The sequence below is a fragment of the Trachypithecus francoisi genome, unplaced genomic scaffold (genome assembly GCF_009764315.1).
Source record: "Trachypithecus francoisi isolate TF-2019V2 unplaced genomic scaffold, Tfra_2.0 Lachesis_group19, whole genome shotgun sequence".
Classification (NCBI taxonomy): Eukaryota; Metazoa; Chordata; class Mammalia; order Primates; family Cercopithecidae; genus Trachypithecus; species Trachypithecus francoisi.
Window position 1 is genome coordinate 47,265,889 of NW_022681464.1, and position 20,952 is coordinate 47,286,840.

The window sequence follows — 20,952 nt, forward strand, 5'->3', positions numbered from 1 at the left end:
TTTCTGCCTTCATTTTGTTACTTATCCAGTAGTCATTCAGGAGCAAGTTGTTCAGTTTCCATGTAGTTGTGCGGTTTTGAGTGAGTTTCTTAATCCCGAGTTCTAATTTGATGGTACTGTGGTCTGAGAGACAGTTTGTTGTGATTTCTTTTCTTTTACATTTGCTGAGGAGTGCTTTACTTCCAACTATGTGGTCAATTTTGGAATAAGTGTGATGTGGTGCTGAGAAGAATGTATATTCTGTTGATTTGGGGTGGAGAGTTCTGTAGATGTCTATTAGGTCCACTTGGTGCAGAGCTGAGTTCAAGTCCTGGATATCCTTGTTAATTTTCTGTCTCGTTGGTTTGTCTGATGTTGACAGTGGGGTGTTAAAGTCTCCTGTTATTATTGTGTGGGAGTCTAAGTCTCTTTGTAGGTCTCTAAGTACTTGCTTTATGAATCTGGGTGCTCCTCTATTAGGTGCATATATATGTAAGATAGTTAGCTCTTCTTGTTGAATTGATCCGTTTATCATTATGTAGTGGCTTTCTTTGTCTCTTTTGATCTTTGTGGGTTTAAGGTCTGTTTTATCAGAGACTAGGATTGTAACCCCTGCTTTTTTTGTTTTCCATTTGCTTGGTAGATCTTCCTCTATCCCTTTATTTTGAGCCTATGTGTGTCTCTGCACATAAGATGGGTCTCCTGAATACAGCACACTGATGGTTCTTGACTCTGTCCAATTTGCCAGTCTGTGTCTTTTAATTAGGGCATTTAGCTCAGTTACATTTAAGGTTAATATTGTTATGTGTGAATTTGATCCTGTCATTATGATGTTAGCTGGTTATTTTGCTCATTAGTTGATGTAGTTTCTTCCTAGCATCGATGGTCTTTACAATTTGGCATGTTTTTGCAGTGGCTGGTACCAGTAGTTCCTTTCCATGTTTAGTGCTTCCTTCAGGAGCTGTTGTAAGGCAGGCCTGATGGTGACAAAATCTCTCAGTGTTTGATTTTCTGTAAAGGATTTTATTTCTCCTTCACTTACGAAGCTTAGTTTGGCTGGATATGAAATTCTGGGTTGAAAATTCTTTTCTTTAAGAATGTTGAATATTGGTCCCCACTATCTTCTGCCTTGTGGAGATCCGCTGTTAGTCTGATGGGCTTCCCTTTGTGGGTAACCCGACCTTTCTCTCTGGCTGCCCTTAACATTTTTTCCTTCATTCCAACCTTGGTGAATCTGACAATTATGTGTCTTGGGGTTGCTGTTCTCGATGAGTATCTTTGTGGCGTTCTGTGTATTTCCTGAATTTGAATGTTGGCCTGCCTTGCTAGGTTGGGGAAGTTCTCCTGGATAATATCCTGAAGAGTGTTTTCCAGCTTGCTTCCATTCTCCCTGTCACTTTCAGGTTCACCAGTCAACGTAGATTTGGTCTTTTCACATAGTCCCATATTTCTTGGAGGCTTTGTTTCTTTCTTTTTACTTTTTTCTCTAAACTTCTCATCTCACTTTATTTCATTAATTTGATCTTCAGTCACTGATACCCTTTCTTCCACTTGATCAAATCGGCTATTGAAGCTTGTGCATGTGTCACGTAGTTCATGTGCCATGGTTTTCAGCTCCATGAGGTCATTTAAGGTCTTCTCTACATTGTTTATTCTAGTTAGCCATTCGTCTGATCTTTTTTCAATGTTTTTAGCTTCCTTGCGATGGGTTTGAACATCCTCCTTTAGCTCGGAGAAGTTATTACCAAACTTTTGAAGCCTACCTCTGTCAGCTTATCAAAGTCATTCTCCGTCCAGCTTTGTTCCATTGCTGGCGAGGAGCTCTGATCCTTTGGAGGAGAAGAGGTGCTCTGGTTTTTAGAATTTTCAGCTTTTCTGCTCTGGTTTCTCCCCATCTTTGTGGTTTTATCTACCTTTGGTCTTTGATGCTGGTGATGTACAGATGGAGTATTTGTGTGGATGTCCTTTTCGTTGCTGTTGATGCTATTCCTTTCTGTTTGTTAGTTTTCCTTCTAAGAGTCAGGTCCCTCAGCTGCAGGTCTGTTGGAGTTTGCTGGAGGTCCACTCAGACCCTGTTTTCCTGGGTATCACCAGCAGAGGCTGCAGAACAGCAAGTATTGCAGAACAGCAAATATTGCTGCCTGATCCTTCTCTGGAAGCTTCATCCCAGGGGGGCACCAGCCTGTATGAGGTGTCACTTGGCCCCTACTGGGAAGCGTCTCCCAGTCAGGCTACACAGGGGTCAGGGACCCACTTGAGGAGGCAGTCTGTCCATTCTCAGAGCTCAAACACCGTGCTGGGAGAACCACTGCTCTCTTCAGAGCTGTCAGGGACATTTAAGTCAGAAGAAATTTCTGCTGCCTTTTGTTCAGCTGTGCCCTGCCCCCAGAGGTGGGCTCTATAGGGGCTATAGGCCTTGCAGTGGGCTCCACCCAGTTCAGGCTTCCCTGGATGCTTTGTTTACCTTCCTAAGCCTCAGCAATGGCAGACGCCCCTCCCCGTGTCAGGCTGCTGCGTTGCAGGTCAATGTCAGACTGCTGCACTAGCAGTGAGCAAAGCTCCGTGGGCATGGGACCCATGAAGCCATGCATAGGATATAATCTGGTGTGCCATTTGCTAAGAGCATTGGAAAAGCTCAGTAGTTGGGTGGGATCATCCTGATTTTCCAGGTGCAGTCTGTCACGGCTTCCCTTGGCTAGGAAAGGGAAATCCCCTGACCCCTTGTACTTCCTGGGTGAGACAGTGCCCCGCCCTGCTTTGACTCATCCTCCGTGGGCTGCACCCACTGTCCAACCAGTCCCAATGAGATGAACCAGGTACCTCAGTTGGACATGCAGAAATCACCATCTTCTGTGTCAATCATGCTGGGAGCTGCAGATGGGAGCTGTTCCTATTTGGCCATCTTGGAACAGAATCTCTAATGATTGCCATTCTAACGTGTGAGATGGTATCTCATTGTGGTTTTTATTTTATTTATTATTATTATTATTATTTAGACAGAGACTTGCTCTGTTGCCCAGGCTGGAGTGGTGCATTGGCACGATCTTGGTTCACTGCAACCTCTGTCTCCTGAGTTTAAGCGATTCTCCTGCCTCCAAGATTCCCAAGTAGCTGAGACTACAGGTGCATGCCACCACGCCCAGCTAATTGTTTGTATTTTTTTTTTTTTTTTTTTTGAGGCAGAGTCTCGCTCTGTGGCCCGGACTGGAGTGCAGTGGCCAGATCTCAGCTCACTGCAAGCTCCGCCTCCCGGGTTTACGCCATTCTCCTGCCTCAGCCTCCCGAGTAGCTGGGACTACAGGCGCCCGCCACCTCGCCCGGCTAGTTTTTGTATTTTTAGTAGAGACGGGGTTTCACCGTGTTAGCCAGGATGGTCTCGATCTCCTGACCTCGTGATCCGCCCGACTCGGCCTCCCAAAGTGCTGGGATTACAGGCTTGAGCCACCGCGCCCGGCCTGTATTTTTTTTTTTTTTAATAGAAAAGGGGTTTCACCTGTTAGCCAGGATGGTCTCGATCTCCTGATCTCACGATCTGCCCTCCCAGAGTGCTGGGATTACAGGTGTGAGCCACCGTGCCTGGCTGATTTGCATTTCTCTAATAACTAGTAACAGTGAGCTTTTTTTTCACATGTTTGTTGGCTGCATAAATGTCTTCTTTTCAGAAGTGTCTGTTCATATCCTTTGCCCAGTTTTTGATGGGGTTGTTTTTTTCTTGTAAATTTGTTCAAGTTCTTCGTAGATTCTGGATATCAGCCCTCTGTCAGAAGAATAGATTGCAAAAATTTTCCCCCATTCTGTTGGTTGCCTGTTCACTCTGATGATAGTTTCTCTTGCTGTGCAGAAGCTCTTTAGTTTAATTAGATCCCATTTGTGAATTTTGGCTTTTGTTGCCATTGCTTTTGGTGTTTTAGTGATGAAGTCTTTGTCTATGCCTATGTCCTGAATGGTATTGCCTAGGTTTTCTTATAGGGTTTTTATGGTTTTATGTCTTACATTTAAGTCTTTAATCCATCTTGAGTTAATTTTTGTATAAGTTGTAAGGAAGGGATTCAGTTTCAGTTTTCTGCATATGGCTAGCCAGTTTTCCCAACACCATTTTTAAAATATGGAATCCTTTTCTCATTTCTTGTTTTTGTCAGGTTTGTCAAAGATCAGATGGTTGTAGATGTGTGGTGTTATTTTTGAGGCCTCTGTTCTGTTCCATTTGTCTGTCTTTCTGTTTTTGTAGCAGTACCATGCTGTTTTGGTTACTATAACCTTGTAGTATAGTTGGAAGTCAGGTTGTGTGATGCTTCCAGCTTTGTTTGTTTTGCATAGGATTGTTTTGCAATTGTCTCTATGGGCTCTTTTTTGGTTCCATATGAACTTGAAAGTAGTTTTTTTCTAATTCTGTAAAGAAAGTCAGTGGTAGCTTGATGGGAATAGCATTGAATCTGTAAATTACTTTGGGCAGTATGGCCATTTTCATGATATTGATTCCTCCTATCCATGGCCATGGAATGTTCTTCCATTTCTTTGTGCCTCCTCATCTCTTTGAGCAGTGGTTTGTAGTTCTCCTTGAAGAGGTCCTTCACATCCCTTGTAAGTTGTATTCCTAGGTGTTTCATTCTCTTTGTAGCAATTGTGAATGGGAGTTCACTCATGATTTGACCCTGTTTGTCTATTATTGGTGTATAGGAATGCTTGTGATTTTCGCACATTGACTTTGTATCCTGAAACTTTGCTTATCAGATTAAGGAGATTTTGGGCTGAGATGATGGGGTTTTCTAAATATACAATCATGTCATCTGCAAACAGAGACAATTTGACTTCCTGTCTTCCTATTTGAATACCCTTTATTTCTTTGTCTTGCCTGATTGCCCTGGCCCAAACTGCCAATACTATATTGAATAGGAGTGGTGAGAGAGGGCATCCAACCCCTTGCGCTTCCCAGGTAAAGTGACGCCCCACCCTGCTTTGGTTCACCCTCCGTGGGCTGTACCCACTCTCTCACCAGTCCCAATGAGATGAGTCAGGTACTTCAGTTGGAAATGCAGAAATAACCCGCTTTCAGTGTTGATCTCACTAGGAGCTACAGACGGGAGCTGTTCCTTTTTGGCTACCTTGACAGCCCCCGGTTCATCTTTTTAATGCATTTCAAAGTGAATTAAAAATATTAGTATATTTTACCCTGTAAACCTCTTAAGCATATCTGTACTAATCTTTGTATTATTCCTCTGTCATCTAAGCTTGGCTTTTGAAGTAGTTAATTCTTAGCATTTCAGAAGCCAGGTAATTTTGCAGCTCTTTTGTTTGTTTTTTCTTTAAAACAAAGTCTTTAATATACTGCTGGACTGGAAATGGGGAACTACTACTCAAAGTACACAAACATTAAAATTTTTAATTGTATTAAATCTTTCTGAATTTTCTTCTAATTCAGTGTTTTGCTTTCTGCTTAACATTAAAATAATTTTGGATATGTATATTCTTTTAGATACCTTTGTCTGGATATGGAGGAACAAGCAATCTTATTTTGGAAGGCGTTAAAAAATTATCTGACAGTTACATGGTAACAGTGAATGGCTTAGTACCTGGCAAAGAAAGTAAAATTGTTTTTTCTGTCCGCAACACTGGCTCCCGAGCAGCTTTTGTTAAAGCAGTAGGTTTTAAGGATTCTCAGAAAAAAATTTTGCTGGATCCTAAAGTATTGAGGATTTTTCCAGATAAATTTGTACTCAAGGAAAGAACACAAGAAGTAAGTATAAAAGTTTCTGTGCTAACAACATCAACTCATTTTAAAATTAAGTTAATAATTATGTATTTTAAAACCAAAAATTAAAATAATATTTGAAAATAATGTAGGAGTGGACATACTTATGTGATCTTGGAAATGCCATGCACATGCACTTGTGTCTATGTGAGATTTTTAGACTCATAAGATTGTTGAATCAGAATGAAATTAGTTAAAAATGTTTAATATTTACTCCTGATTTTTTTTCTTGGCATCAGGATGTTACTTTAATATATAATCCGTCAGACAGAGGAATCAATAATAAAACTGCAACAGAACTATCAACTGTATACTTATTTGGTGGAGATGAAATTTCAAGACAGCAGTATCGCAGGTAGATTACTTATCTTACACAATGTTGGGAACCATTCAGTAGAAATGATGAAGTCTTCTGTGGCTTGGGATTTGGAATTTTTAGAACATTTCACTATTAGTGAATTGGTAGATGAAAAATCATGGTAGAATTTATGTGGGTGATGAGCTACCACAATGTGAGGAAAAAATACCCGTAGGAAACTCATCTCCTATATTTCCTCAGGATGTGCCTTCTGTTCTAGATGAATGTATTGTGCCACTCTTCCCTTACTCATTAGCTGCATCATACTTCATAATAGGACCATTTTCATAATGTACTCTTGACGACATGTCAAGTCACAGTGTCAGTTTTATAAAAGATTAGAAACTATTGAATGATTATATTGTGTAAACAGATGACTAGTTAGTAATGTTTCTGGGAATGCTGTGAATTATTTGAAAGGATCAAGTCGAATTTTCGAAATGTATAAGATGTTTGACTTGTAGCTATTTAAAAAGTACAAACTATTGTAAAATCTGATCTATTTAATGTAAATATAGGCAGGCTACGTGTCTCATGCCCAGCACTCTCGGAGGCTGAAGTGGAAGGATTGCTTGAGGTCAGGAATTCAAGACCAGCCTGGGCAACATAATGAGACCCTGTGTCTAGAAAAGAAATAGAAAATTCAATTGGGTGTGGTGGTGTGCCCCTGTAATCCTCGCTACTTCGGAGGCTGAGGTGGGAAAATCACAATCCCAGGAGTTCAAGGCTGCAGTGAGCTATGATTGCACTCCAGCCTTGGCGACAGAGCCAGACCTCTCAAATAAATAAATAAATAGATAAATAGATAATTTAAACATAGTTTGATATGCTGAACTGTTGGAGAATTTAGGATGTTGATTTAGGTTTAGGTGTGATTTTTTTTTTTTTTTTTTGAGACGGAGTCTGGCTCTGTCACCCAGGCTGGAGTGCAGTGGCCGGATCTCCGCTCACTGCAAGCTCCTCCTCTTGGATTTATGCCATTCTCCTGCCTCAGCCTCCGGAGTGGCTGGGACTACAGGCGCCGCCACCTCGCCCGGCTAGTTTTTTGTATTTTTTAGTAGAGACGGGGTTTCACCGTGTTAGTCAGGATGGTCTCGATCTCCTGACCTCGTGATCCGCCCGTCTCAGCCTCCCAAAGTGCTGGGATTACAGCACTTTGTAATTTTGAGCCACCGCGCCCGGCTAGTTGTGATTTAAAGATAGAAATTCTCTCATTGTAAAGTGTAGTTTCCTAGACTAAAGGACCTAGACACAGGATGAGTGCAGCTCATGGTGTGTCACCTGCTAATAAAAAATCGTTAGAAAGGGGGTGTGGAGGAATACGCCTGTCTCCTTCTAACCCTTTGTGCTTGGCTGTGTTTTATTCTGATACAGAATTTGGGAAATTGTTTTGTTTTTAATTTGTTGAGGGTCATTGGAATGTTTTACAAGAGAGAATTTAATGGCGGCTTGCTACATGATGTTAGAACAGACCAAATAAAAAGCTTGCCTTTGAACCTGGTTTTGTTTCTTATTTAAGTATTTTGGAAATAGAAACTGACATTTGGAGAAATCATATTATGAGGTATTCTGATGTTTTTCTTTTTCTTAATTGGGATATAGAAGTCAGCGTATTGTTTTCAAACTCCTCTTTGACATAAAATTACAGTAGTGAGATTTTCTTTGTGGACATGTGAGTATTATAGAGAAATTTACATTTCAGTGTTCTCACCTTAGATTCTCTGGAAGGAGCCAGATAAACATAGTTATATGGTAATTGAGATATTCCCCTTCAAAACTTCACATTTTTTAGCATGTTCTTTTGTGTTCTGAGACAAATTTCCAGCTATGACCACATTATCACAAATAATGAAAATGTAGGACCTGAAAAGAATCTAGTTTTACTCTTCTGTTAGGGAATTCTTGTTTGATGTTAATATTTAACTGAAACTGATAATTTTATTACCATGTGTAAATTTTGAGGGAACTTCCAAAACAGGTTTTTCTTTTAGGTGTAAGGTCTGTGTACTGATATTTCAGTAGTAGTGGGATTTGCCAAATGCATTAGTGAAAATCTAATTAAAGTTATTTTATATATAATGTCACTTTTAAATTAAAAAAAAAAAAAAATCTCTCATGCCAGGGCCCTGTTACATAAACCAGAGATGATAAAAGGGATACTTCCAGAACACAGTGTGTTTCAAAACATTAATTTTGTTGAAGCGTTTCAAGATGAGCTATTAGTAACTGAAGGTAAGAATTTCGTGTGTCTTGATGTATTAAATCTTTTGGGTCATTTATAGTATTATCTAGGTCCAGTGATGTGATATAAGAAGAAAGTGTTAGTTTAGATACAGTGTCAGGCAGAGTTTGAGCCACAGCCCTGCTGTATGAGTTTGAACAAATTACATTATTGAATATCAGTTTCCTTATCTTGTAAATGGGAAGAGGAGCAACATCTAGCTTTTCATCCATACAGAGTTGTTACAAGGATTTGATGAAGGAGCTTTGCTGCTGTATAAATGTTACATGTTACTAATATTTTCTGCACTTATTCTCTAGGCAACCTTGTAAACAGGAAGAAGAAAATGGTCATTATTAAATCAAATTAATTGTTACTTAGATTTGATTGCAAACTCGTACTCATTTTGAGATTACTGTCCTATCGTGCCTATTGTAAGATTTATGGAAGGTGTAGTGGTGGCAAAAAATCTTCAAAATAGATAGTAATAAGGTTACACTAACCTAGATGGTTAGCCCTGTTTACACTAAACATTTCAAATATTTAAGAATATTTATTATTCCTACAAAATATAAATATATTGAGACATACAGACTGTGTAAAAATGTGTATACAGATTTTCACCATAGTGTTGTTTATAATAGCAAGAAGCTAGAAGTAACCTTAATGCCCAAGAATAGGGAGTCATTTAATTATGCGGTAGAATTTTTTTTTTTTTTTTTTTGAGCTGGAGTCTTGCTCTGTCCTTCAGGCTGGAGTGCAGTGGTGTGATCTCTGCTCACTGCAAGCTCTGCCTCCCAGTTTCATGCCATTCTCCTGCCTCAACCTCCCAAGTAGCTGGGACTACAGGTGTCCACCACCACTCCCAGCTAATTATTTTGTATTTTTAGTAGAGACGGGGTTTCACCATGTTAGCCAGGATGGTCTCGATCTCCTGACTTCTTGATCCCCTCGCCTCGGCCTCCCAAAGTGCTGGGTTTTCCAGGCATGAGCCACTGCACCCGGCCACAGTAGAGTATTTTGAAGCCATTAAAACAATAATATGAATCTGTTCTGAATGACATGGAAAGCTCTTCATTTATCACAAAACCTTTTTGAAGTTTGTGTAGTAAGATCTCATTTTGCTAAAAATTATTACATATATTTACATAAGTAAAATTACAGGCATATACACATCAAAATAATAAATGGCTAGTTTTGGTGGTAAATTTCAGGTGGTAGCTTTTCCCTGTTTTTATTTTCAACTTTTTTAGTGATGGATTATATTTTGCTTCTGAAATATGAAGTGATAAAAGGACACTTGTGCCTTGGTGGGGGGATGTTGAATAGTTTGTGAACTTTTCTTTTTTTTTTTTTTTTTTGAGACGGAGTCTCACTCTGCCGCCCGGGCTGGAGTGCAGTGGCCGGATCTCAGCTCACTGCACGCTCCGCCTCCCGGGTTCACGCCATTCTCCTGCCTCAGCCTTCCGAGTAGCTGGGACTACAGGCGCCGCCACCTCGCCCGGCTAGTCTTTTGTATTTTTTAGTAGAGACGGGGTTTCACCGTGTTAGCCAGGATGGTCTCGATCTCCTGACCTTGTGATCCGCCCGCCTCGGCCTCCCAAAGTGCTGGGATTACAGGCTTGAGCCACCGCGCCCGGCCAGTGAACTTTTCAATAAGTGGGTGTCTAGATCATCTGCTCAAAGGGAAGACAAGGATGAGTTAGTTAAAAATGACGAAAAGACTTGAAATGGACTTGTTAGGAGTGTGCTAGGGGACCAGAGCAAAGGAAAAAAACCTTGGATTTGAAGTGGAAACTGAAGACCCATCAGTCCCACTGCAGCCCCACCTCTTCCTCAAAGGCAGGATCCAAATACGAGATAAGCTGAAGTGTGCTGTGGAGATGGGACACTAACACTTAGTAACACGGCGCAACTGTGGGGAAGACTGTAGGCAGCCAGAGTTTGCAGTGGTTCAGAAGGTGGCAGAGCCCCATACGACAACAGTCCTCTTGTTGAATGGTGGACGCATCCTGAGAAGACAGAGTGCCAGTAGGTCTGTGGACACTGGATGCAGAGGTACTGGATGCAGTCCTTGTCCAAGAGGGGCTTACAGACTCAGGGGAAGACAGATGACTCAGGTGTGATGTGAAAAGTGCTGTGATAGAGCTGTGTTTATAAATCTGGGAGGGCACCTCACTTAGAATGAGATGATTCTTGAGGTATACTTGAAGAAAAAGGAGGAGTTGGTAAGGTGAAGATGAGACCAGAATAAGGGCGAATGCTCCAGGTAGAGCTGCATATCCAAAAACTAAGTACACATACTGTATTAAGAGTTGTGTTGACACAGCCAACCAAGAGCTCAAGTAGCTGTCAAGATCACCCATCTAAGATGGGGTTGAGCTGGGTGGAACTCAGGCCAGGTCTTTGGGACACCAGAATTTCACCTCAAGGAATATTGTATTCCTTGCAATTATATGCTTATTGTCCAGATGAACGGAGAAAACAGTTTCACTTTATTTCTTGGTTTGTACCATAGATCACCTGTGAGTACACTTTAGTTGAGGCTTTTATGTGATGAATTTCAGTAACATTTCCTTGAGCATGTTACTATTCCAAGGATTTGTAACAATCTTGCTTTTACAAAATGTGTAATTTATGGCACATATTTTTGTAGTTGATTTAAACTTTTTCAGTCAGGAGTCTTGGTTAAGTTATAAATTTAAATTTATAGTTACTGTGTTCTTTTAAAATTTCCACGTCAAAATATATGATACTCAAAGACTATCTAATTTAACATTTCTTGTATATACAAATTTGGGTGGCCTAATCTAGAGATGTTAATCTTGAATACTATTTCACTAATCTAGTTATATTAGTAGTGCTGGTTTCTAGATTTACTTTAAATTGAATGTCTGTGAGACTGCTACTTAAAAATCATGGACCCTTAACTTCTGCGCTTCAGATTCTCCCTCTTTGCAGTAAGGGTAACAGTACCTATCTCAAAGAATTGTTTTGAAAATTAACTAAATTAATATATATAAAGGGATTAGAACAATGTCTACATTAAGCTTCATATAAGTGTTTGTTGCCGAATATATCTGCAAAAGCATTCTTATTTTAATGCTCACAACCCCTGATACAGATCGTTACTCTATATTATAGTTGAGGAAACTAAGTTCGGAGAGGTTAAGTAACTTGCCAAAAGTCACAAAGTAAATGAGTGGCAAAGGTAATTCAAATTGAGGTTCCAAGTCTGAGCTGTCAGCCACTGGTGCTGAATTGACTGTAATTTTGTGCCAGGAGGTATACTACTAATCCGAATGTCACCTCCCCCAACCCAGGAAACTAATATTCTATAGCTGTAAATATACAAATGTATCTGTTACTTTGTGGTGTGCTTGTGTGAACATTAACGTATTTCAAACATTATTTTCTATTTCAGTATATGATCTTCCCCAACGGCCTAATGATGTTCAGCTCTTTTATGGAAGCATGTGTAAAATTATACTTTCAGTAATTGGAGAATTCAGAGATTGCATTTCTAGCAGAGAATTCCTTCAGCCTTCTTCCAAAGCTAGCTTGGAATCTACAAGGTAAAATAAATGGCCAGATTTCAGGATGATTCGATTCGTAGCAAAGCTTATCTTTTTTCCTGTACTTTACTATTATTATTATTTTGTCTCAAAATTTTTATTTCACCTTTATTTTAAAATTTAAGTTGAAATAATTTCAAACTTTCAGGAAAGTTTAGAAATAGTGCAGAGAACTCCCATATACGCTGCACTCAGACTCACGTTGTTTTATCACCTTTACCTTATCATCCTCTATTTATATGGAACATTTTTCTGAATCATCTAAGAGTAAGTTTCAGGCATGATAACCAATTAGCCCTAAATTTCCTAAAAACACTCCTACGGCCGGGCTTGGTGGCTCACGCCTGTAATCCCAGCACTTTGGGAGGCCAAGGCAGGCGGATCACAAGGTCAGATCAAGATCATCCTGGCTAACACAGTGAAACCCCGTTTCTACTAAAAATACAAAAAAAAAATTAGCTGGGCATGGCGGTGGGCACCTGTCGTCCCAGCTACTGGGGAGGCTGAGGCAAGAGAATGGTGTGAACCCGGGAGGCGGAGCTTGCAGTGAACCGAGATGAAGCCATTGCATTCCAGCCTGGGCGACAGAGCAAGACTCTGTCTCAAAAACAAAACAAAAAAAACAGTCTCCTACATAGCCCTGGAAAACTCATCCAAATTAGGACATTTAATAGCAATACACTACAATCATTTAGTCCACAGGTTCCATCCACACGTTATTGTTTGTTCCAATAATGTCCTTTATATTATAGTTAAATGACAAAACAGCCACAGAAAATAACCTTCATCTTTGCCGCTTCCTCTCTGGTCCAGAATGTAATCTAACATCACATGCTGCAGTCTGCTTACTCTCTTTCAGAATAGAGTTCCTTAGCCTTTCCTTGTCTTTCCTGACTGAGATAATACAGAAGGTTCGATTATTGTATCAGATCCACGAAATCAAAGACTTCACCCAGAATTAAGCTTACTAGTAATTTTAGGTGAAGCCTGGAGAAGTCTGGGACTGGCAGTGGCGCTTCCTAGGTCCTTTTGACTGCATTAATACTTGAGCTCTTGTTCAGTTTTGACACAAGGTCTCTAAATTGTGCGTGTGCTACATGGCTTACCCGAAAGGAGGAGCTGTATTGAGCATGAGAGTTCTATTTTGCACTTTGATAATCATATAACTTTTGTGGTAATTTTCAAATAACTGTATCCCATCAAATCAGAAGCTTCAGGTTTCTTTACCACAAATAATTCTAGACAGAGCAGATACATCTTGCAAAAAGCATTCCATGGGTAAGGACATTAGTGTGTTTGCTAGGAGATCTGTCACTAGCAAGATCACCAGCAGATTTCACCAAATCACCTTTCTTTTTTATTGAACATTCCTTGGTAAAAATGAGAAAATAGACTGCAGGCCACCTGCTAACCCTTTCTTACCAATGACCTTGATGTTTTTTTGGAGTCCAGGCCAGTTACTTTGTAAAACATCCCGCAATTTCAGTTTGCAGATTCAGTTTTCACACTTTTGGCAGGAGTGATGCTGTTTGTTTTCTCAGTGCATCTTCTCAGGCAGTGTACAATGCTAATTTGTCCTATCACTAATACTATTTTCATCACTTAGTGAAAAATGGTGCCTGCCAGATTTCTCCACTGTAAAGCTAATGAATATCTTAGAGGGAGTTCCTTAAAGATCATGATTATCTGTTCCTTATCAAACTGGGAGCATCCATTGATGCGTGTTGCCTGAATTATCTTCATCATGGTTACCGAAGGGTGATTTCTAATCCATCTTACTACATGTATGTATTGGCTTTTTCCTGTGAGGAAGAGATTTGCTTTTGGCCCTTTTGTGTAATGAGTCACTGATGCTGGAGTGGGCTCGTGGGCGCAGTGTGGGTCCTTCACTGTGGTGATTTGGTCCCGCGTTGCATTCTGGTCCTTCACTGTGGTGATTTGGTCCCGCGTTGCATTCTGGTCCTTCACTGTGGTGATTTGGTCCCGCGTTGCATTCTGGTCCTTCACTGTGGTGATTTGGTCCCGCGTTGCATTCTGGTCCTTCACTGTGGTGATTTGGTCCCGCGTTGCATTCTGGTCCTTCACTGTGGTGATTTGGTCCCGCGTTGCATTCTGGTCCTTCACTGTGGTGATTTGGTCCCGCGTTGCATTCTGGTCTTTCACTGTCGTGATTTGGTCCCGCGTTGCATTCTGGCTTCCGATCCTGTTGATGGGTCCCCCGTCCTTCTTTGAGCACTTTCTTACTCATTGGCACAGCAGGATGTTTAGGCTCATCCTGTACTTTCCCTGCGCTCCCCCCCGCCCCGCCCCCGGAATAACCATTTCTCTCAGAAGCTGAGAGTAGAGAATGGTGTTAGAAACCAGGGTGCGGGCACTAGGTGTACTCATGCTGTTGAGGTACCCTTGCTTCTAGGCTCTCCCTGTGGACAAACCCAGGAAACATGGACTAATACACAAAGTAAATACACTTCTGTATTTACTTGTGTTTATAAATATGTTAACTGAGCTTCCTCCGAAGCTTCCAATTCTAGTCTAACACCACAGTGCCTTTCCACATTTATACCCTTTTCTCCAGTACTGGGAACCCTGGCCCCATTATCCTCAATATATTTACATTTTTACTTAATCCTCCTATTTTTTAACTAATCTTTCCATTGCACGGCTGTCTCCCTGAGCCCAGTGCTGCTGATCTAGACTGGCTGGCTGTTCCTGCAAGTCCCAGTGCAACCACCCACCCCGTCACCCCTATACTTCATGTATTTTTTTTAAAGACAGGGTTTTGCTGTGTAGCTTAGGTTGGACTCCTGGCCTCAAGTAATTCTCCTGCCTCAACCTTCCTGGTAGCTGGGACTACAGACACCTGCCACCCCTCCCAACTAATTTTTCTTTTATCTTTTTGTAGAGGTGGTGTCTTGCTGTGTTGCCTAGGCTGTTCTCAAACTCCTAGCCTCAAGTGATCTTCCCGCCTCAGCCTCCCAAAGTGCTGGGATTATAGGCATGAGCCACCACACCCAGCCTATACACACTGTAAACTATACGCAATATGAATAATTTTTATTCGCTAAAAAATACCTGATATATAATGCACTTTAAACTTTGTCTTAATGTTTTTAGATTTATGAAGAATTAATATAAAAATGTGTGATACAATCTGGCCTTTTATCATTTTTAACTTCTATCTCTGTCTCTTCTTGTCTAACTTTTTCATTTTTAAATAATTTTTTAGCGACTTGGGAGCTTCTGGGAGACATGGTGGCAACATCTCTTTGGATGTTTTACCAGTCAAAGGTCCTCAAGGTTCTCCTCTTCTCTCACAGGCGGCTCGCCCGCCTCCGAATCAGCTGGCCTCCGAAGAGCCGTGGACTGTCCTTCCTGAGCACTTGATTCTAGTAGCTCCTTCTCCTTGTGAGTATGTCAGCTGTGACACCTCAGAGGTCTGTTCTGGCGTCTGGGCCTGTACTCCCTTTGTACCCATGGCCCATCCAAGACATACATGGGCTGTTGCACATTGAGCTGTGCCTTGCCCAGGTCCTGCTTCCACTGTTGGAGACCCCACTCAGACTTGCCTAGAGCAGAGTCCTTGTCCCAGGGCCACACTCCTCAGCGAGGCTCCCAGTTCCCCAATGGCAGAGCCACACCCCTGCCCACAGAGATACAGCATTGGTGCAGAGTAGAGTGAATCCGCTATGTAGGTGTGTGCTCAGGTTAAGACCAAGCAGTGACGATTTCCAGGTTTCCTTTTTCCTTTTGTTTACTACCAAGGATTGGAAATTTCTGTAATTGTGCAGTTGAGAAAGCAGTCGCATCCTCATGTATCTATTTAGTGTTCTGGTTTATTAGTTGTTAACATTTATCTTTTTCACTGTTGTTAAATGTAAGTAACATTTTATTTATCTGACCAAATAGGTGACATGGCAAAAACTGAATGTTTTCAGATTGTGAATAACTCTGTGAGGTTATTGAGATTTGAGCTGTGCTGGCCAGCGCATTGTCTCACAGTCACACCGCAGCATGGATGTGTCGCCCCAGAGTAAGTCTGACTTCTGTGTTCCTCTGCGTGTTACTTAGATGCTGGCTTGGTGACTTTCTAAAGGTCAAATAATATGTCATTGTAGTTTATCCAGTTAAATTTGCACCGTGCTGACTCTGCACAAAGCGCGTGCATGGTTCGGCAGGTCAGCTGTGAGCTCAAGTGGCAGGTGGACTCGTGGAGCAGAGATCTGCACACGGCTGGTTATGTTGTCACCCAAGAGGGTAAAGGGACACACACATTTGAGGTGGAACAGAGTCCCTGGTGTGGAAGACTTCGGAGCGTTTCCTTCTTAGGACTCTGCCCACGAAATGACAAAGCGAGGAACGCAGCTAGACATGGGATGAGAGGTCGCGATGTGTCCCGAGCCCAGACACTTCTGCCGCTTCTTATCTTGGTTTGGGTTATGTGTTCTGCTAGCTTTTTCTGAATGTTTTTCAGACAAAGCTTCCTCACTTTTCGTATGTATGAGCCATAACCTTGCTGACCGTTTTCTACGTAGAATATTCTAGGACAGAAGGACGTCTTTTGGGGCCAGCCGTTTACACACGGCTGCCTGCCCTCTGTCCACAGCCTGGTTGTCGATAGGTGGGAAAGCCACAGCTCTGCAGCGTTTCCGGACTTCACCTGGTCAGCGCATGACGCCCACGTCTGCGTGTTCCTTTCTATCTAGGATTAGCAGCTTTGCAGAAAGACAACATGAAATTTATTTAGTTTTTGCAAAACGATATGCTGAAATTTTAGGCGAGTTTACTTGACGGAGACTTTGAGCTGAGGCGTGGTTAGGGATACTCCAGAGAGACGTTGTGGGGACCAGAGCAGTCAATTCGGCATGCAGCAAGTGTTTCTCATGTGCCACACACTCTTTCAGCTAATGGTAGAGCAGGTTCCTCACAGGCCGCTTTTTCTATAGCCCTGTGTGTTTGTCAGGGGAAGACAGTCTTGCCCTGTCATTTTTGACATGTTGACTGAAAGAGCTTTTCAGTCGGTGATTTCTTTAAAAATCACAAGTCTGGGCCGGGCGCGGTGGCTCAAGCCTGTAATCCCAGCACTTTGGGAGGCCGAGGCGGGCGGATCACGAGGTCAGGAGATCGAGACCATCCTGGCTAACATGGTGAAACCCCGTCTCTACTAAAAATACAAAAAATTAGCCCGGCGTGGTGGTGCGCGCCTGTAGTCCCAGCTACTTGGAGGCTGAGGCAGGAGAATGGCGTGAACCCGGGAGGCGGAGCTTGCAGTGAGCCGAGATCGCGCCACTGCACTCCAGCTTGGGCAACAAAGCGAGACTCTGTCTCAAAAAAAAAAAAAAAAAAAAAAAAATCACAAGTCTGATCCCATTGTCCACTTTTAAACTCTTCTCTAGCATCCCCTGGCTCTTGAAGAGAATATTGAGCCCAGAAAATATGAGCAGCCGGGTCATATAGAAACACATTTTTTTCTTCATTTCTTCTCCGTCTCCCCCACCCTTTTTTCCAGTTTCCTCTGCAGCAGCTTCATTCTGTCCGTGCTGCACCTACATTCTTCTTTATTCTCACGTGGCTCAGAGCTTTTGTAGTCTTGGTCTTTTGCTCTAGAAATTTTTACCGTGAGTTGCTTTTAAAATGATATTCCTAAGTCATGGTTTGTTTTCACATGAGTTTTGCCTTGCGTCATGGGTTCATGCTGGCAAGTTCCTTGTTAGCCATTGAGTCGGGTGGAGGTGGGCTGTGCGCGTGGGAGCCTCTTGGGAGCCACATGGGAGTAGCTCTGTTCTCTGCTCTTCCTGAGCAGTGAGGAAATGGCCATTGGCTGGTAGACAGTATTTATAACTCCTATGATTACTGCTGTTGAAATGCAGGCTTTTAAAATTTTTCTTACTATTTTTTTTTAAAGGAGTAAACTACAAATTCTTGTGAGTCCTAATTCCTCCTTATCCACAAAACAGTCAGTGTTCCCATGGAGTGGTTTGATCTATATACACTGTGATGCTGGACGGAAGGTACTTTGAAAAGTGGTTTGGTTTTTCTTTGAGTGACAGTTCTGTTAGTTTGTAGCTTCAGTTTCATAATCCTTATCAGCACTTAATTTCAGAAATCAAATGGAAGTATACTTGGCGCTTCATATTTGTGGGTTCCACATCCAAGGATTGAAATTATTCAACCACAGATTGAAATTATTTGGGGGAAAAATAATACAAATAAATACAATATAACAAATGTTTGCATAGCATTTGCACTGTATTAGGTATTATAAGTACCCTAGAGGTGAACTAAAGTGTATGGGAGGATGTATGTAGGTTATGTGCAAATACTGTGTCACTGTATATACAGGACTTGAGCATTGAGGATTTTAGCGTCCTCAGGGGATCCTGGAACTGATCTGCCATGGATACCGAGGCATGATTATTTGTATTCTGAGGCCAACTAGTTAGAGCATTGGTATAGAATTTTTCCATAGTGATCAGAACAATTATCTTGGGGAATGGGTGTGGGGAGTGGAGCCTAGAAGTGATTACTAATTTTCAAAATTTGCTTTAAAAATAAAGGTAGTGGGAGAGAGGAGATAGAGTCACAGATTTACCTTGAGATCTAAATAAACTTTAATTCCTAAATTTATTGATGTTTCGTTTGTTTGGCATTTCTTTTCTCTACCATGATTTAAAAATAGAATTGTTTCGTTTAAAATGATAGGTACTTTTTTTGTAGCTTATCCCTTTCTTTGGCTCATTTCAGAAAATTGTGAAAGTTCAAATTCGAGAAGATTTAACTCAAGTGGACCTTTTAACTCGTTTGACCTCCAAACCATTTGGAATTCTTTCTCCAGTATCTGAGCCTTCAGTCAGTCATTTGGTGAAACCAATGACAAAACCGCCTTCCACAAAAGTTGAAATAAGAAACAAGAGTATTACTTTTCCTACAACAGAACCTGGTGAAACTTCAGGTATTGTATCATAAAATTATGTAATTCAAATGTCTGCTGATATATTGAGTCTAATGCTTAATTCTTAGCCATAATAAGTTGGTGATAAATACAAATTTCCTCCTACTTCAGGAGGAAAGTAGTCACTAGCAATCATTTCAGTGATGGGCTGGATTTGGGATCTGAACAATCTTGAAATGTGAAATCTTGGCATTTACTAACTGTGTGTATTCCAGGAATCTTAGATTTTATTTGATGGTCAGAATCTTTCCTGTGCAACTCTCATAAGATCCTTGACCACAATTGTTAATAAGTTAGCAGATGAAGAAGACAGGACAGTGGGTGGAGCCTGGCTTCATCACTTACTCACGTGACATTGAGGCTCCAGACAGGTCCAATAGACTTGCTTAGTTTCCCCATTTGTAAAATGGCTTTGGAATTAACTCCTTCCAGAGAAGTCTTCGAGGATAAATTTAGTAATTCCTGTATGGGCAGACCCTGACTTACGGTGGCTCGATTTACCATTTTTTGACCTAGTGGTGGTGTGAAAGCCATGTGCATTCAGTGAAAATCGCACTTTGATTTTTGACCTTGCCCTGGGTAGCGACACACGGTGCTGCACCCTCTTGTGATTCTGGGCGGCGGCAACCCTGAGCCACAGCTTCTAGTCAGCCGCGATCACAAGGGTGAACAGCGGATACTGTATTCTGCAGTGCACTTTCTTCAGTAAATGACATGAGATATTCCACCCCTTGTTATAAAATGAACTTTGTGTTAGAGGATTTGCCCATTTGTGGGCTCAGGTAAGTGTTCTCAGCACGTTTAAGGCAGGCTCGGCTAAGCTATGAAGTTGGGTAGGTTAGGGGTATTAAATGCGTTTTCCACTTAGGTTCATTTCAACTTAGGATGGGTTTATTGGGACGTGAGGAGCGTTCGTGTTCAGTGGTAGTGATATATGTACAGCAGTTAGCATGCTGTGTGTTGTCCGTTATGCACTCTGTATTGCTAACATTCCTCGAGAGTCCTGAGATCATTTCTTTTTGTCCCTGTCTGTCTCTCTCACTGCTGGCTCAGGCTAAATGAGCAGTGTTGTCGGGGGACCTGTTAGAAATGATATGGGTGCATCTCTTGCCTGGCCCTCTAACTCCTTGCCTCTCCACTGATGTTGTCTACCCCCAGCCTCAGCCTCCTGCTTCCATGGTCTTCCTCCTAGACCTTGTTATTCAGCTCTGGAGCTCCCCACTCTGAGCCTGGCACTTGCTGACTGTCACCCATCTCTTCAGCTCACTCACCCAGGGCTCACAGCAGTTCTCTGTCCTCCCTGAGACCCCTCTGCCCGGCAGCCCTGCCTGTTTTGTGCTCTCTCCCAGCCCGCCCATGCCCCTCTCCTCTTGTCACTCCCTGGACTCCTGAGTCTGTCCTTATAGTGGCTGTTTCCCAGGCTTCTGTGACTGTGGGGTGCTCTTCTCCTTCTCTGTTCCTGCCTGGCAAGATCCCAACCCTGGCTCGTCCCAGGAGCCTAGCTCCTCCTGCCTCCACCCTTGCAGTGAAACCACGCTGGCGGGAGCTGTTCCGCCCTGCTGGGAGTTCCTGGTGCCCTCCACATGAGGCTTTGCTGCCTCTGCTCCTCTGTGTGTGTCCTGCAGCTCCCGCCACCCCCCGCAACTGGGGGCTCTTCTTTCCTCTGGGAGCTTCTGCCCGCTCCCCTGCTCCTGCTGTCACTCTTCCTAATCCTTGACTTTGCCTCACACGTGAAAAATAGAGAGGCCCTGAGACTCAGTGAAAGACTTTTGTTTCCATCACAGATGAACCCTCTGCCTGGAACCGGGCCTGTCCCTTCTCACCTTTCAGGGGGCTTCCTGTGGTCCCCTCTCTCCAGAGCCATCAGCTTCTCCCTCCTTGTTGATGCGTCTCCACCAGCACCCAGTATACCCCACCATTACCGGGTTAAGAAGCATCTTCCTTGGCCCCCACACCCTTTCCTTGTGGCTACCCCCGTCTCAGCAGCCCCCTGCCCGCACTTCCTTAGGCTTTGGCTGCCGTCACCTCATGCCCGGAACCCCGTCCTGTGGAGGTCACTTAAGAGCTCCATGTGCCAAATCCAGGGTCTGTTTTGTGTCTTGGTTGACTTGACCTCCCAGC

The 20,952-nt window shown here is 42.4% G+C and overlaps 1 protein-coding gene across 6 annotated transcripts in view; it reads left to right on the top strand.

The window, feature by feature from the left end:
• CEP192 (centrosomal protein 192) overlaps positions 1–20,952 on the top strand; it is a 179,220-nt gene that overhangs the window by 99,759 nt on the left and 58,509 nt on the right. For all 6 annotated transcript variants that reach the window (XM_033178418.1, XM_033178416.1, XM_033178415.1 and 3 more), the window contains 8 exons: positions 5,453–5,713; positions 5,968–6,083; positions 8,209–8,318; positions 11,732–11,882; positions 15,109–15,287; positions 15,789–15,912; positions 17,785–17,890; positions 18,624–18,831. In XM_033178418.1, the coding sequence (XP_033034309.1) occupies positions 5,453–5,713; positions 5,968–6,083; positions 8,209–8,318; positions 11,732–11,882; positions 15,109–15,287; positions 15,789–15,912; positions 17,785–17,890; positions 18,624–18,831 (1,255 nt within the window). The remainder of the gene's footprint in view (positions 1–5,452; positions 5,714–5,967; positions 6,084–8,208; positions 8,319–11,731; positions 11,883–15,108; positions 15,288–15,788; positions 15,913–17,784; positions 17,891–18,623; positions 18,832–20,952) is intronic.